The sequence below is a fragment of the Chanodichthys erythropterus genome, chromosome 2, assembly GCF_024489055.1.
Source record: "Chanodichthys erythropterus isolate Z2021 chromosome 2, ASM2448905v1, whole genome shotgun sequence".
NCBI lineage: Eukaryota > Metazoa > Chordata > Actinopteri > Cypriniformes > Xenocyprididae > Chanodichthys > Chanodichthys erythropterus.
The window spans coordinates 5,838,102-5,854,785 of NC_090222.1; the positions used below are offsets into that span (position 1 = coordinate 5,838,102).

Sequence of the window (16,684 nt, forward strand, 5' to 3'; positions counted from 1 at the left end):
CCAGAGCTCTATGCTCCAATACTTACCTCACCCGTATTTTAGCAGGGAAACTCCACCACAGGTAGCCCAAGTCCCGAGAGCAGGACAGGCACCTGCCTGAAGCTCAGGAGCAGAACTGTCTAGAGAAATCCACCAACATAGTCACCACTATGTCCCCGTAATATGCTTAGTCATAGATTTACAGCAGAGGAATTCAGAGTATAAACTCTACGGAGCTCACTATATTATTATATAAGTAGAACCACGCCAACTTTTTACAGAAAGCAACCATAACATAGGGTAGCATAACCCTGCTTAAAATCCTAAAAACAACAGGGGAGGGGGACAAAATGAGAGAATGGGAGCAGGAGTGCCTGCCCAAATTACTCTCATTCGCCCAGCTCTTATTTTCGCTTTCACTTAGGGAGCAACTTTACAGAGGGGCAAGAATCTCTTAGCACGTCCAGCTTAAATTGCTATACAGCATACAAGAGGATGTTTCATTTTCAATCTATCCATAGCTTACCAGCCTTCTGCTCACTAAGAAGAGGCCATTAAAGCAACCCGTCACAGGGGAGTGTAACATACTACTTACACAGCAATAAATGGGGAGGGAGACAGAATGAGAATTTGGGATGGTATGTGATCTGCCCAAAATAATTCTCATTCTTCAGCTCTGTACCCTAGGAAAGAATAAAGATACTCAATATCTTTATTACTGGGATATAAGCGCTTTATTACAGATGCGCTATACAGGCGGTAGAGAGAGCGGTTGCCTGATTTTAGCGATACCCCCGCTCACATCTCCATCACAGCCATCCGTCAGCCAATCAAGATGCGTGTTGTACACATGCTTCAGACACCGGTCACGCCTGGATGCATTCCCATAGCGTCAAGACAATGACGCAATGAAAGGGAACTTTCTGCATTTTTATATTTATAAAAAAAAATATTTATTATGATTTATAATAAGTTTAAAAGTTAGTTATATATGAATAAGTATAGATAATATATTTTAAGTATACATAAGTTTATAATGACTCTAATTCTATGAGAACAGCAAAGTCCACACCATAGCCATAACGATAATGGCACTGAGGAATGATATTTTTCAAAATGAGTTTTCAAGCTGATGAATGATAAAAAACATTGACAGCCAATTAGAATCTATTCAACTTTAAAGAGATTGAACATTGTATGTGGCAGAAGACATACCTGTATGTCATGCTTACAATAAACAATGTTATCATTTGTTGGTGTAGACACTAATATGGTTAGTTATCTTTATAGTTATCATTATAGTTATCGTTATTACAGGTATATTTATACACGCCTGCTTTCAAACGCTCCCACTTTCAGAGTGCTTTCCAATTCAAACACTTCCATGTGCTCTTAAATGCTCCCGCACGTTGATCATTGTAGCCATATCTGTTGAGCGCGTGAACACAGTGGCCAATCAGAGTTGTTTACGAATCAGCTCAACAGCGATCAAAGCGTCACATTTTTAAAATGTCAGTACCGACTTGGTATCGCAGTCGGTACTTTTGACAACATTAAGTTATCATCTGTTGGTGTGGATGGTAATATACAGTACTTACCATTAGCTATCATTATAGTTGCTGTTATAGTTATAGTCATAGTTATAGTTATTGTACACTGGTGTGGACATTCATTTAGTCATCGTCATACTTATTGTTATAGTTATTGTATGTTGATGTGGATACTAGTATAGTTATCTTTATAGATATTGTTAATGGTGTGAATGGGCCTGTACTCCTAAAATGTACACAAAGTCCATGTAATGTACCTGTGATGTATATACACCCAGAACTGCACCTAGAGAGATTGTTATCATCAGTACTGCTGACCAAAGAGAACTACTAAACACACCGCAAATGTCCTGTTGTGGAGAAACACACACACTCACATATTCTCTGAGTTACACCACAGAAGCATTACAGACTGAGCCGCTCTTAATAGCACTTCCCAGAGGAGAGCGAGGCCATGACACACATAAACACAAACACACTCCTCTCTAATATGACTCTTCGACATTTACACAGAAGATAGAGGGGAATGAAGGGACAGAGACAAAAGGGAGGGACAGCAAAAAGCATAGATGAAAGGAAAAGCTGCATGCAGTATAACGTCTGTCTTTGGCTGCCCTCAGTTATTGCCCATTGTCTTGTTTTCTTTCTCTCCTGAAATTAAACCAGTGTTTGTGCTTCACTGATGCACAGAAAGGACCATCTGTCACCCCCAGCCAGAAATACGGCAGGGACAGCCTATATTTCAATATAAGATCTGATAAACTTTAGGACAATATCACATATATTATTTAATATCACATATATTTGGATTTGGCGTGCATAATAGGACAGATATGAAGACAAAAATATGAAAATGCAAAAGGAAAAGAGCAAAAAAGAATAGGGGGACAGGGAAGAAGTTTGAGAAAGATTAGAACAGAAGAAGAGATGAAAGAAAAAGAAGGAAGGGTATAATTATCCATCCAAAGACTGTCAGAGGGAAGGATTGACAGCAGAAGGAGGCAGAAAGCGGGACAGAGAGAAGATTGTCGGAGTGATCTTCAACGAAAGGTCAGCCTGGTGTCACGCTGGTAATAGGATTAATTACTGCATCTGCACCCCACCAACCCTCCATCCCATTGTGATCACTCTCCAATCCCGTTCTGTGACAAACAGCCACCCTCGGGCTCTGCTCTGCACCATGTTTACATTTTAATGCCATATTTCTGAGAGTCTGCAGCTTGAAAAGGTGTGGGGAATAATCCAAATAATCTCCATGGCTACAATCAGCTCGTCATAATCCAGATGGCACACACACACTCTCTGAGATGAGACGAGTCTTGCTGTGTGTACAGGACACACACACATACTCAGAGATGGCAGAACATGAAAGGGGATAAAACATCGTAAGACCCCTGTCATGCTCTCTACACACACACACTCACACAGAGAGAGAGAGAAAGAGAAAGGACTCACCCCTGGCAGGGTTTTCTGTTCATGAAGAGCACTTTGTGCTTTAACGGCTGATTCCCGTGCACAGTATGTCAGAAAGGCACATCCTAGGACAGAAAGACAGCCTGTTATTATTTATTGACAGCTTACATTTGCAATGATTTTTTTTTTAAAATTATATAGACATTTTCATTCACGCAAAATTGTTGTTGTTATCAATCATATTAATATATTATTAATGATATCAATTTATTACAAGTATGACCCATATTTTAAATTGAAATTCAGTTTCATATCGACATTTTATTTTATTCTGTGCTTTTTATAGAATCATAAATATTCAGCATCATTACACATGAGGAGTGACAGAAATGTAATTTCACACTCATTACATTTTCCCAGTGAGCCTTCTGGGATAGCTTACACTGAACAACACACACACACACACACACACACACACACACACACACGCTCACACTCACAACTACAAAGAAATCAGGCTGCAGCAGCTTATGCCTCCATTTCTCTGATTGAAAACTCAAGAGAAGAGTAGTAGGTAGTGAGCAGCGCAACAAACTCTCTCTCTTTGTGTGTGTGTGTGTGTGAGATTCAGGTAAACCCTACATTATGAGGACAAAGTGCCCCTACATAGATGCTAATATCCAAAATCATTGTCTTTGTGGGGACATTTTTTGGTCAACAGCTTGTAAATCATACTACGTTAAGTGATGTTTTTTTTTTTGAAAATGTAAACATGCAGAAAGTTTTTTGTTATAGGTTTAGGGTTAGGGGATTGAACCAGTTTGTACAGTATAAAATTGATTATGTCTATGGAATATACCCATAAAATATGGAAACCCAACATGTGTGTGTTATTTTCATATGCTATAGGGTTTGTTAATATTAATATTAATTTTAGTTTGTTTTAGTAATTTTGTTCTTTTTTTTATTATTAGTTTGTTTTTTTGTGTTATACGTAAGCTGTCTGGGACAGCATTTTCCATGGGACACAAAAGGAGAAATCTGAAAGAATTCCTCAGCTACTCTTTTCTATATAATGAAAGTGAATGGAGTCACCATAGTCACCATATAAGTAGTCTATATTACTTATGCACTATATTTCATGTTTAAGTCATATGATGTCTGAAGAACAGATTGAAAACTGTATGACATTTCTCTGGAATATAAAAGAAGTTATTTTGAGTTTTTTTTTTTTTTTTTTTTAATCAATGGAAGTCAATGATCACCAAAACCAGTGTTACCAACATTCTTCAGAATATCTTATTTTATGTTTCACAGAAGAAAGAATGTCATACAGGTTTGGAATGATGCAATGAGGAAAGAATCCAAGAGTTACATTTGCAGTTGTGTGTTTATCTGTTTTGTTTGTTTGTTTGTTTTTGTAAAAAACACACACACAAAGAACTACCCCTTTAAAGTCATTATTCAAAAATGTACCAAAAGTCATATGAATAATGTTGTTCTTATTTTATTTTTATGTTTTTATGGAAGCTTGTTTCCACCACTGAATAAAATAATAAAAATGTAATTGTTTGTTTTTATTTCACAATTCTGACTTTTTTTTCTTGCAAATGAGAATTTACATCACATAATTCAGAATTGCATGATATAAACTTGCAATTGCAGGATATAAAGTCAAAATTAAATGATATAAAGTTGCAGTTGTGGGTTATAATTACAATAACTTACAATTGCAAGTTAGAAAATCAGAATGGCAAGATATAGGGCCCTATTTTAATAATCTAAGCCAGGGGTGGCGAATGTCGGTCCTGGAGAGCCACAGTCCTGCAGAGATTAGCTTCAACCCTAATCAAACACACCTAAACAAGCTAATGAAGGTCTGAAGGGTTACTAGGAAGCTACAGGCAGGTGAGTTTTTTTCAGGGTTGGATCTGAACTCTGCAGGACTGAGGCTCTCCAAAACTGGAATTTGCCACCCCTGATCTAAGCTCACGGTCTAAATTACATGGCGCAAGTGCACTTAGGGCATGTCTGAATCCACTTTTGTTAGTTTAACGACGGGAAAAATGGTTGGCGTGCTCGGTGCATGGTCTGAAAAGGTTGTCCCTATTCTCTTAATGAACCATGGGTGTGTTTTGATAGTAACATCAATAAACCAATCAGAGTCTCATGTCCCATTCCCTTTAAAAGTCAGTTGCGCTTGCACCATGGCAGTTGCCTCAAAATAGCAACATGAGCCTGAACACACCTCGTTTTCAGACCAGCAGGCCCATGGGCGCACAAATGGGTGCAAATGCATTTGCTATTTAAACAACGTGGCACGGGACGTGAAAATGATAACTGCCTCAGGCTGAAACTACCAAAAAGCACTTGCATCGCGCCTGGTGCCGCATTACACCAGGTATATGATAGGGCCCATAAAGTCAGAATTGTGAGTTATAAAGTCAGAATTGTGAGAAATATAAAGTCACAATTGCGAGTTATAAAGTCACAATTATGGGTTATAAAGTCAGAATTGTGAATTATAAAGTCAGAATTGCAAGATATAAAGTCACAATTGCATGTTGTAAAGACACAATTGCTTGATATAGTCACAATTGTGAGTTATAGTCATAATTGTGAGATATAAAGTCAGAATTGCAAGTTATAAAGTCAGAATTGCGAGAATTGTGAGATATAAAGTCAGAATTGCAAAATATAGTCACAACTGTGAGTTATAAAGTCAGAATTGTGAGATATAAAGTCAGAATTGCTTGATATAGTCACAATTGTGAGTTATAGTCATAATTGTGAGATATAAAGTCACAATTGTGAGTTATAAAGTCACAATTGCTTGATATAGTCACAATTGCGAGCTATAAAGTCAGAATTTTGAGATATAAAGTCACAATTGTGAGTTATAAAGTCACAATTGCTTGATATAATCACAATTGCAAGTTATAAAGTCAGAATTACAAGATATAAAGTCAGAATTGCGTGATAGAGTCACAATTGCGAGTTATAAAGTCAGAATTGCGACAATTGTGAGATATAATGTCAGAATTGCTTGATATAGTCACAATTGTGAGTTATAATGTCAGAATTGCTTGATATAGTCACAATTGTGAGTTATAATGTCAGAATTGCGAAATATAGTCACAACTGTGAGTTATAAAGTCAGAATTGCTTGATATAGTCACAATTGTGAGTTATAATGTCAGAATTGCGAAATATAGTCACAACTGTGAGTTACAATTGCTTGATATTGTCACAATTGCGAGCTATAAAGTCAGAATTTTGAGATATAAAGTCACAATTGTGAGTTATAAAGTCACAATTGCTTGATATAGTCACAATTGCAAGTTATAAAGTCAGAATTACAAGATATAAAGTCAGAATTGCGTGATAGAGTCACAATTGCGAGTTATAAAGTCAGAATTGCGAGAATTGTGAGATATAAAGTCAGAATTGCTTGATATAGTCACAATTGCGAGTTATAAAGTCAGAATTGCGTGATATAGAGTCATTGTGAATTATAAGGTCAGAACTGATTGATATAAAGTCAGAATTGCGAGTTTCTATCACAATTCTGACTTCATAACTCTCAATTCTGACATTATAATTAATAATTATCTTGCTATTTTGAGAAAAAAAAGTCAGAACTGTGAGATGTAAACTCGCAATTGTAAGAAAAAAAGTCAGAATTGTTAGATAAAAAGTCACAATTATTTTTTTAAACTGTTTTATTCCGTGGCGGAAACAATCTTCCATAGTTTTTAGACCAAATGTCACTTACATCAAACTTATTGCAACACATCTAATGCCACCACATGTGAGCTACAGTGGAGGCAAAGATTTTCAATGACTAACTACTTAAATCACCGGATGACATCAGGACTATAGTGCATGAGTCATGAATGATGACCACTTTCTGTCATACTGCAGCTTTACTGGCCCTGATATGAAAAGGAGTGAAAAAAAATCACCTTCTGTGTTCCAAGGAGAAAAAAATGCAGGTTTGAGGGTGAGTAAATGATGACATACTATTCCTTTAAAATCTCTCTTTGTTTATCACCTCAGTGACTTAAACCACTGAGAAATCAACATGATTAAATCCCGGTCAAGCCCCCAAACAGGGTTCATTCAACCCTGGAAGACACGAGTGTAAGCAAACACCCAGAGTTACACAGCAGAGTGGAAACCTAATATTCAACCGCAAGGCACAGAAAGCAAAAAAAAAAGAAGTTCAAAAAGATGACAACAGAGAGATGGTGAGAGAGCTTTCCTGGTATAATGTCCCTTTTTATAGTAACACAGAACTCAAGCTGTGCTGTGCACTGTCACGCTTGAAGCTCCTGAAGGCGTGTACTGGTGCTGCTGTCCCTCACCATCACACCAGCCCATTAAAAAACACAGACAAATCACTGACACATGTATATTGTACAAGAAAATGCCCTGTTTGTTGCCCTCTCATGTCCCGTTTGCAGGTGATGATTTCATTACAAACACTTCAGAATGAGTCAAATGAGCGTGCACATGAACACTACTGTAAAGAGAGGGTTAAATAACACTGTTTATTTAAATACACACTACACGTGTGAGTCGTGACTGTGTCCCCTCCACACAGTGCTGAAGCGTGAAACTCGTCCCCATCTCCTTACCTTTATGCATGCCCGTGTACTTGTCCTTGATCACAGTCAGCTCGTAGATCTTGCCGAACTGCTCAAAGATGGGCTTCAGGTCCTTTTCCTCCAGATTGCGTGGGATCTGCCCGATGAAGAGTTTGATGGCGTCGGGCTCCTTCATTGGGTCGATGATGCGGAGAAAGTCAGAGGCACTGCCTGGGTCAGGACGCGAGATGAACGTGCAGAGAGTGAGCGTGAGTGAGAGAGAGAGAGAGAGAGAGAGAGAGAGAGAGAGAGAGAGAGAGGATGGAGGTGTGGATGCCTGTGGAGGCGGGGTGTGACGATACACAATGAATGGATGAATGGATCCTCAGTTTAAGCATCACTTTAGCTACATTATTATTTAATGAATGATTTTTTTTTTCATTAATGTATTCATTAAAGCTTATTTATAAATGCACTATATTGTTATCTGCATTTAATGTTAAAATGGATATGTAAAAATCAACATTGACAAAGAATAATAAATGCAGTAAGGTTTATTGTTAGTTTATGTTTACCTTATTGTAAAGAGTTACCAATACTGACTGAAAAAATATAATATCTACAATTTTTACCCCACAAATATGACCCTTTAAAATGACTGTGACCTAATGTAGTCAGGTTGATTCAGTCATTTTAAATCATATATTTGATATATGATAAATAAAGCCAAATTTAGGTTACCAGGCAGCACATCTTAAATCATTTCTTAGCCTATAATGCTTTATATACTGTATAGCTAAAACAGAAGCATTGACATCGTCAGTCAACCGAGTATTTCATAAACAAATGAACCAAAAAGCACAAATTATGCGTCCGAACAGTTCCAAATGCTGAACAATAACAATAAAACAAAAGCTCTTTCGCTTGCCAATAATTACTGTAATTATACAGCCACTAAAGCAATTATGGAATCTTAACGTATTCAATAAAACAAAGACAGCTACCATTCCCAGAATGATGGCCGATCATCTGCACTTTAATTGCTACAGATAGGCTACAACAGCACTAAACAGATATAGTGTGCACGAGCGCACCCTTTGTTTAGGCTACGGAGGCTCTGAAGCTCTTTGTCCGTCTCCGTTAACCGGTAACGGTCGGCATTTACACAAGAGGAAAACACACACTAATAAAGACTGAAAACAGCTCACCTTGAGGGATGGCTTTATTATGAAAACCGCTGTAAATCCCCGCGCGCGTCGTTTTGTGTCTTCGGAGATCCACGCTCGCTGTCACTCACACACTATTTCATTCTCTCTCTCCCTCTCTCTCTCTCTCTTGTAAAATCAGTTTCGGTCAGTATGTGCTATTGTTAATATATGTATTATGTTGTTAGCTATAAAATAACGCACTTGAAAGATCCTTCCAAAACACATCTGTTACTATTTCTTGTGTCTCACCAGCGCGGTTTACTATGTGTTTGTTCTTGTTTCCACATCTCTAATTAAGATGTGACGTATATGCCGGTGTCTCCCTCTCACGAGCTGTTGACAAGCTCTTGATGTTGCAGGCAGGGATCATCTGCAACTTACACTTCTGTTAAAAAAAATAGAGTATCCCATTTCAATAAATAAACAAAGATATTGTTTAAGACAAAGACTAGCATAAATAGCGTTTCTTTCTCAATTCTCCCTCCAGCTCTCACCTATAAAGTGGTGCAGGGATGATGCATTTTTGTGTGCCAAAGCCCATGTAGTAGCCTGCCTACATTATGATTGACTTGTAGTTTTGGGGGTTACTAAAACATTGCTTGAAATTTATGTAACATATAGTAAGCTAACCATTAAAGAATACATACTTTACAGATCCCAAAGTTGGAAAGATACTTTTCTTCCCTATTGTAACATATATCCGAGTGAAATGGCTTCTTGAACAAGAAAAACTGTAGGGCAGGACTTGATTTTGTCCATTGATTGGATGGTTGTGGTTTGCTATCGGTGGATTTCATGTGACTGACAGGTTGCCTCGCCCTGGCGCCAGTAAATACGTCTTCAGAGATGTCGCTTCAAGAAGGAGAAATTATTTTGATTAAAGATTATAAAGGCACATGCATTAAAAAAAAGATGTGCATGGATAAATCCTAATAAACACTGCAATATTCCTTAAAAAAAATCATCAATTTTGATTTCGTGGTGATTTCTAGAGCCTACTTTTAGGGAAAACTCAAGCCCCCAAACACGTGCACTCTGGTTTTGGTGTAAATATTAGCTTCTGTTTTTGATGAGATTATGCTATTGGTTGACAGTCCCTGAACCTCCTATTGTTCTAGCCTTGAGCTCTGACCGTGGTGCTGAAGACTTCGCGCTCGCGCTTTACAACTGCTGTCATTACTGGAACATCACGCGTCATTAACTAATGCATACAGCATATCATATTTAAATTTAATGTTAGATCAGCATTTATAAAACAGTTCGGGCTATCTAAATAAATGAGCAGCGTTTGAAGCCCTTGCAAAAAAAAAAAAAAAAAAAAAAAAAAAAAAAAACCGGTTAAACACACAATTGAAAATGTAATTCTTGGCTTATTAGGCTACAGGCCCGGTTCCAGAATCAAATCACTGAGGGTGCTTCTGAAATTAGTGCAGATGTAACGTGTTAGCAACGGCTCCACCATAATAGGAATAGCAATGTAGCCTACAACTTTTACAAATAACTGGAATAGAATGTCAAACATATTGATTAATTTATATAAAAGTGCAGATGTATATAAGTGTATATAAGAAAGTGTTTTTGTGTTCCAGTTTGCTTTAAAAAAAATGTTCTATATAAAAATTTACAGACCTTTATGTGTCTGTCTGAGAAAAAAAAAAAAAAAACACATTTTATACAACTCACTTATAGAGAAAATAATTCAAAATGCTTAAACAAGAAACCTCTCACATTTTTATTTTTCTTTGCTTACTTCTACTTATTTATTAAATTATAGGGGACCTACTATGCCCCTTTTCACAAAATAATATAAGTAATATAAGTCTAATAAATAATATAAGTAATATAAGTCTTTGGATGTCCTCAGAATTATCATTTATTATAGCTTTTCAAATTTGCCCCTATTTGGGTTTGTGCAAAAACTTGCCGTTTTTGTGTGTATCCCTTTAAATGCAAATGAGCTGCTGCTCCCGCCCCCTTTCCAGAAGAGGGCGGAGCTTTAACACCTCACGCTTCGGTTGCTCAAACAACAACAATGCTGGAGAATCTCACGCAGCCAGAATGAGGATTGTCAGTAACCGTGTTCAGCCTTACACTGAGTCTAACCCTAACCCTTAAAGGAACACTCCACTTTTTTTGAAAATAGGCTCATTTTCCAACTCCCCTAGAGTTAAACAGTTGAGTTTTACCGTTTTCGAATCCATTCAGCCGATCTCCGGTTCTGGCGGTACCACTTTTAGCATAGCTTAGCATAGTTCATTGAATCTGATTAGACCGTTAGCATCGCGCTTAAAAATGACCAAAGAGTTTTGATATTTTTCATATTTAAAACTTGACTCATCTGTAGTTAAATCGTGTACTAAGACCGGCGGAAAATGAAAAGTTGCGACTTTCTAGGCTGATATGACTAGGAACTATACTCTCATTCAGGCGTAATAATCAAGGAACTTTGCTGCTGTTCCATGGCTGCAGCAGTGCAATGATATTACGCAGCGTCTCTCACAAACGTCTCCATGGTTGCAAGGCACGTTCCCTGTGCAAGCAGGAGCTCACTGGCGCTGCGTAATATCATTGCACTGCTGCAGCCATGGAACGGCAGCAAAGTTCCTTGATTATTACGCCTGAATGAGAGTATAGTTCCTAGCCATATCAGCCTAGAAAATCACAACTTTTTATTTTCCGTCGGTCTTAGTACACGATTTAACTACAGATGAGTCAAGTTTTAAATAGGAAAAATATCGAAACTCTTTGGTCATTTTTAAGCGCGATGCTAACGGTCTAATCAGATTCAATGAACTATGCTAAGCTATGCTAAAAGTGGTACGCCAGAACCGGAGATCGGCTGAATGGATTCGAAAACGGTAAAACTCAACTGTTTAACTCTAGGGGAGTTGGAAAATGAGCCTATTTTCAAAAAAAGTGGAGTGTTCCTTTAAAGTACAATTTAAAAGTGTACTTTTTTTCTTAAGTATAGTTTCAAGTACTTTTTACACCCGGTAATGGGTTTTTGCGTAAAAGCCTACAGCAAAGCTACACTCTGAAATTCTTTTTTTTTTTTTCACTATAAAAAACTTTTGTGCAGTGGAAATGTTGATAAATGTTGATGTTAATAAATAGTTAGATTTGTTATTAATAATAAAAATCAGAATAAACAATTCACACGTCTTACAGTACATAATGCAGTCTTAAAAATAAAGTTTTTTATTGGCATTGATGGTTCCATAAAGAAGCTTTAACATCAATAGTATTTCACATTGCTGTTGTTTCAGAAACAGGACATTTTAACCCTTGCGTTCTCGCTCGGGGCCCCGTGACCCAAATGCGTCTGGTGGGCTGAGACAGGTTTCAGAGTGATTTACTGCGAAAAGGTCACCATCTGCCTCTAGAGCCCCCAGATCCAGATCCCCAACCCCTCCTCTTCCCTTCTGAGGTCACACATGCCGTATGGGCACAAAGCCTACATTATCTCAGACAGGACTGTGATTTAGAGGGTCTTGGGAAAAGATCTGCCTTGATAATACTTGATGATTAGCTCAAAGTTGTTGTTGCTCATACATTCGAGCAGAGAGCGGCATGACTGCACTGCACCCTGCTGGCGAGATTGAATCATTGCTGTCGAGTACACTCTTAAAGGGTTAGTTCACCCAAAAATGAAAATGCTGTCATTTATTACTTACCCCTCATCCCGTTCCACACCCGTAAGACCTTCTTTAATCTTCAGAACACAAATTAATATATTTTAGTTGAAATCCAATAGCTCCGTAAGGCCTCCATAGGGAGCAATGACATTTCCTTTCTCAAGATCCATAAAGGTACTAAAAACATATTTAAATCGGTTCATTTGAGTACAGTGGTTCAATATTAATATTATAAAGCGACGAGAATATTTTTGGAGCGCCAAAAAAACCTAAATAACAACTTATTTAGTGATGGCTGATTTCAAAACACTGCTTCAGGAAGCATCGGAGCACAGATGAATCAGTGTGTCGAATCTGCTGTTCGGAGCGCCAAAGTCACGTGATTTCAGCCGTTGGCAGTTTGACACGCGATCCGAATCATGATTCGACACACTGATTCATTAATGCTCTGAATCTTCCTGAAGCATTGTTTTGAAATAGGCCATCACTATAAGTCGTTATTTTGTTTTTTTGGCGCTCCAAAAATATTCTCGTAGCTTTATAATATTAATATTGAACCACTGTACTCACATAAACCGGTTTAAATGTGTTTTTAGTACCTTTATGGATCTTGAGAGAGGAAGTGTCATTGCTCCCTATGGAGGCCTCACGGAGCTATCGGATTTCAACTAAAATATCTTAATTTGTTTTCTGAAGATTAACGACGGTCTTACGAGTGTGAAACGGCATGAGGGTGAGTAATAAATGACAGAATTTTCATTTTTGGGTGAACTAACCCTTTAAAAATAAAGGTTCTTTATTGCCATTGATAGTTCCATGAAGAACCTTTAACATCAATAGAATCTTTCCATTGCACAAAAAGTTCCTTAAATAGTTCTTTAGATTTTTAATGTTCTTGATACTCTTAAAAATAAAGGTTCCAAAAAGTTTTTTTTTTTTTTTTTTTTTTTTTTTTCACAAAAATGCAATAGAAGAACCATTTATGGTTCCCAAAGAACCTTTTAGTAAACAGTTCTTAAAAGACATGACTATTTTTTTTATGTCTAATGGGCTCCATAAGTAATAATTTTCAATAACAACATTGATTTACATTATATCATCAATACTCTATTAGTTAATCTACATTAAAGTTTTGTTCATATTTTTCAACAACAAATGACCACAAATGGTGTTTGATGCGTGATTGTCACTACATTAGACACAAATAACCACGACATCTGCAAAGAAATTATGCAAGACCTTTTCCACAGGAGTAACTTCACTTACTGTGCAATTAACTTCAACCTTTATGTAATTAAAATGTTTAAATTATCATTTAGTTAAAAGAATCATATGAGAGCAGCATAGTTTCAGCACTGATGACAAAACAGTAGTACGGTTGTAGGTTTCTTTATTATGAATAATAATTGTGGTAAAATCTGCACACACTGTTTATTCCATATCAAAGCAACATAAATGTATAACAATGACAAGATGACCTTGAATTTCCAAAGACAGTAAGTGATCCGTTTAAGAAAAAAATAAATTATATGTATTTTATCATAGATAAATAGCTATGTTTCCTGTTTCATTTATAAAAGCATCTTTTTATTCTTCTAAAGAGTTTCTGCTACCATTCTAAATGTATGTTATAATATACATACAAAATATGTACATAAACTCTCAGACACAGACACACACACACACGTTTTATGGGGACTTTTCATAGACATAATGATTTTTTAATTTTTTTTTACTGTACAAACTGTATATCCAATCCCCTAACCCTAAACCTATCCATCACAGAAAGCTTTCTGCATTTTTACATTCTCAAATAACATCACTTATATGATTTATAAGCTGTTTTCCTCATGGGGACCAAAAATGTCCCCACAAAGACAGGGATTTAGGATATTGCCATATTTTTGGGGACATCTTGTAAGGTAGGGTTTACCTGAACCACACACACACACACACACACACACACACACACACACACACACTGACTGTATTTATACACTAAATGTTTTTTTTTTGCAATCAGGGAGAACTAAGTCAAGAGGTTATAGTAGCCTAGTAGTTAGAGCTATGGTCTGGTAACAGAAAGTTCACATTTGATCTGTGATACTAAAAACCCTTGAGTATTTTAACCACAGGGCAGTGGTCTTGCATTGTACATCGCTTTGGCTAAATGACTATACTATTTGCATATTTAATACTCGTGCAATGAATAAACCGCAAAAACAATTCTGTCCTAAATGCATTCTGTCTGCACACATATCCATAGCAATCATTTATCAGAGGCCTTATATTACACAAAATGAAATGCAGAACAAAAATGATTTATGATTATGATATTAAAACTGGTAGTGCTTCTGAAACGGTGATTCTGCAATGGCCATATTTTAATTTATATTGTGGGCAACCAATAAAAACATAAAAAAAATAAAAAAAAATCACTAAAACATGGAACACTAAATGACTGAAATACATTCAGACAAAACTGACCTAAAGAACAAAGATGGCTATCTTACAATTTAGGGGACTGAGACAAAGCCAAAGGGGGGAATTGATATTTGTGTAAGAATCCATTGATTCTTGTGTAATGTTTAGGCAATAATTATGTAATTATGTACATTCGCATGAAAACAAATAGATGCATTCTTTCTCTCCTTTTCACTTTCTTACAAAAACAGTAAATTCCAAGCAACGTATTGTGAGGAGTGAAGGATGCACATGTGTGTAAGTGATGTTTTATCTCTATGTTTTATCATAGTTTGGTCACACAACTCTCTCGCCTCACAAACCGGCTAAATGAGACGTAATATAGTTCAGTGATTATGATTCCATATATGCTGATTGATTTGCAATTAAAAGAAACATTTAAGAAACACTTCATGTGTGACAAAAGCACAGAGGCAACGTCTAGAACATTATCTCACTTAACATTATCTTCATATACGTGTCCAGAATGTGGACCTGCGACATCAGTGCATTCGTTTAAAGGTCATTTAAGGAATGGTTAAGTATTTGACAGTATAGTGTACTAAACAGTCCTAGCACTGCTGCTGACTCTTCATCTATAGGGGAAGAGCTACTGTCAATCATCTGAGCCCATATGCGGTAACATTATAAAACTTTCACTTTAAATGGATCCTGATCTCAGCTCAGTTCGAGGTGGAATTCTCTCTTGAACATGACTGGCCTCTGATTGGCTGTCTTCTGTGATAGAACTATGATGTGATCACTGATTGGCTGAGTTTTGGCTCGTAGTGAATCTCTGAACCTGGCATCTCTGTGACCTGTCTAGGGTTAATGTCTTTTGGCCCGCTGAGCGCTTTGGGTACAGGACGCACAGCAGGCGGTCTTGTAATAGGAGTAGACGCAGAGTCGGGCCTGGACCACTGTTACACAGTTATGTCGTCTGTCTTTACAGTTCTCATCTACAAAGAGAGAGATAGGAAAAGAGAAGGATTATTATTGAAATCAAGGCTTTTCAATCTTATTTTAATTAAATGTATTAATTTACTTAAGTTAGTTTCATCTTATTTTTATTTATTTATTTTAAACATTTTACACAACATTTTTACTTATATTATTATTCTTATATTATTTTTATTTAGACATTTTCTTATCAAGATTTATTTATTTATGTAGCTTTGTGATTTTTTATATTAATCAAATTGTATTTATTTTAATTATTTTTTTATTTATTTTAATCAAATGTTTTTATTTATTTATGTAGTTATTTTTTATTTATTTTAATCAAATCTATTAATTTACTTACTATGAAATGTATTTATTTTATTCAAATTGTACTTATTTTAATAATTTATTTTAATCAAATATTTTATGTAGTTATTCTTTTTGTTTAAATAAAATGTTATTTATTTATCTTAATTACTGTTTTATTTTAATTAATGTATTAATTTATTATTTATTTTTAGAAATCAAATTGTATTTATTTATTTTAAATCAAATGTTTTTATTTATCCACTAAGTTAGATGCATTTAATTCAATTAATAATTTTTATCAAATTATTTTAATAAAATGTTATTAATTTACTTATTTTATTTATTCATGTTTTTATTTTTACACTACATTTTTATTTAAATCAAATTTTATTTATTAATGTAGTTTTATGAAATGCATTTATTTTAATTAAACTATTTTTTATTTATTTGTTTTTATTTATGTAGTTATTTTATATTTTTTTTTTAAATATAATTGTATTTATTTATTTTAATACATTTATTTTTTCTAATGTATTAATTTATTAATTATCTAAATAACATTTTATTTTAATTATTTTTCATTTCAATCACATCTG

General features: G+C 35.7%; 2 protein-coding genes across 4 annotated transcripts in view; both read right to left on the reverse strand.

The window, feature by feature from the left end:
- Positions 1-8,860, reverse strand: part of celf3b (cugbp, Elav-like family member 3b) — a 41,894-nt gene extending 33,034 nt beyond the window's left edge. For both annotated transcript variants that reach the window (XM_067400454.1, XM_067400446.1), the window contains exons 1-3: positions 8,740-8,860; positions 7,583-7,868; positions 2,985-3,067 (exon numbers count right to left, since the gene is read on the reverse strand). In XM_067400454.1, coding sequence (XP_067256555.1) covers positions 2,985-3,067; positions 7,583-7,727 — 228 coding nt within the window. In that variant the 5' untranslated portion in view covers positions 7,728-7,868; positions 8,740-8,860. The remainder of the gene's footprint in view (positions 1-2,984; positions 3,068-7,582; positions 7,869-8,739) is intronic.
- A 4,869-nt stretch (positions 8,861-13,729) lies between these two features.
- Positions 13,730-16,684, reverse strand: part of adamtsl4 (ADAMTS-like 4) — an 80,296-nt gene continuing 77,341 nt past the window's right edge. For both annotated transcript variants that reach the window (XM_067400406.1, XM_067400400.1), the window contains exon 17: positions 13,730-15,796. In XM_067400406.1, coding sequence (XP_067256507.1) covers positions 15,666-15,796 — 131 coding nt within the window. In that variant the 3' untranslated portion in view covers positions 13,730-15,665. The remainder of the gene's footprint in view (positions 15,797-16,684) is intronic.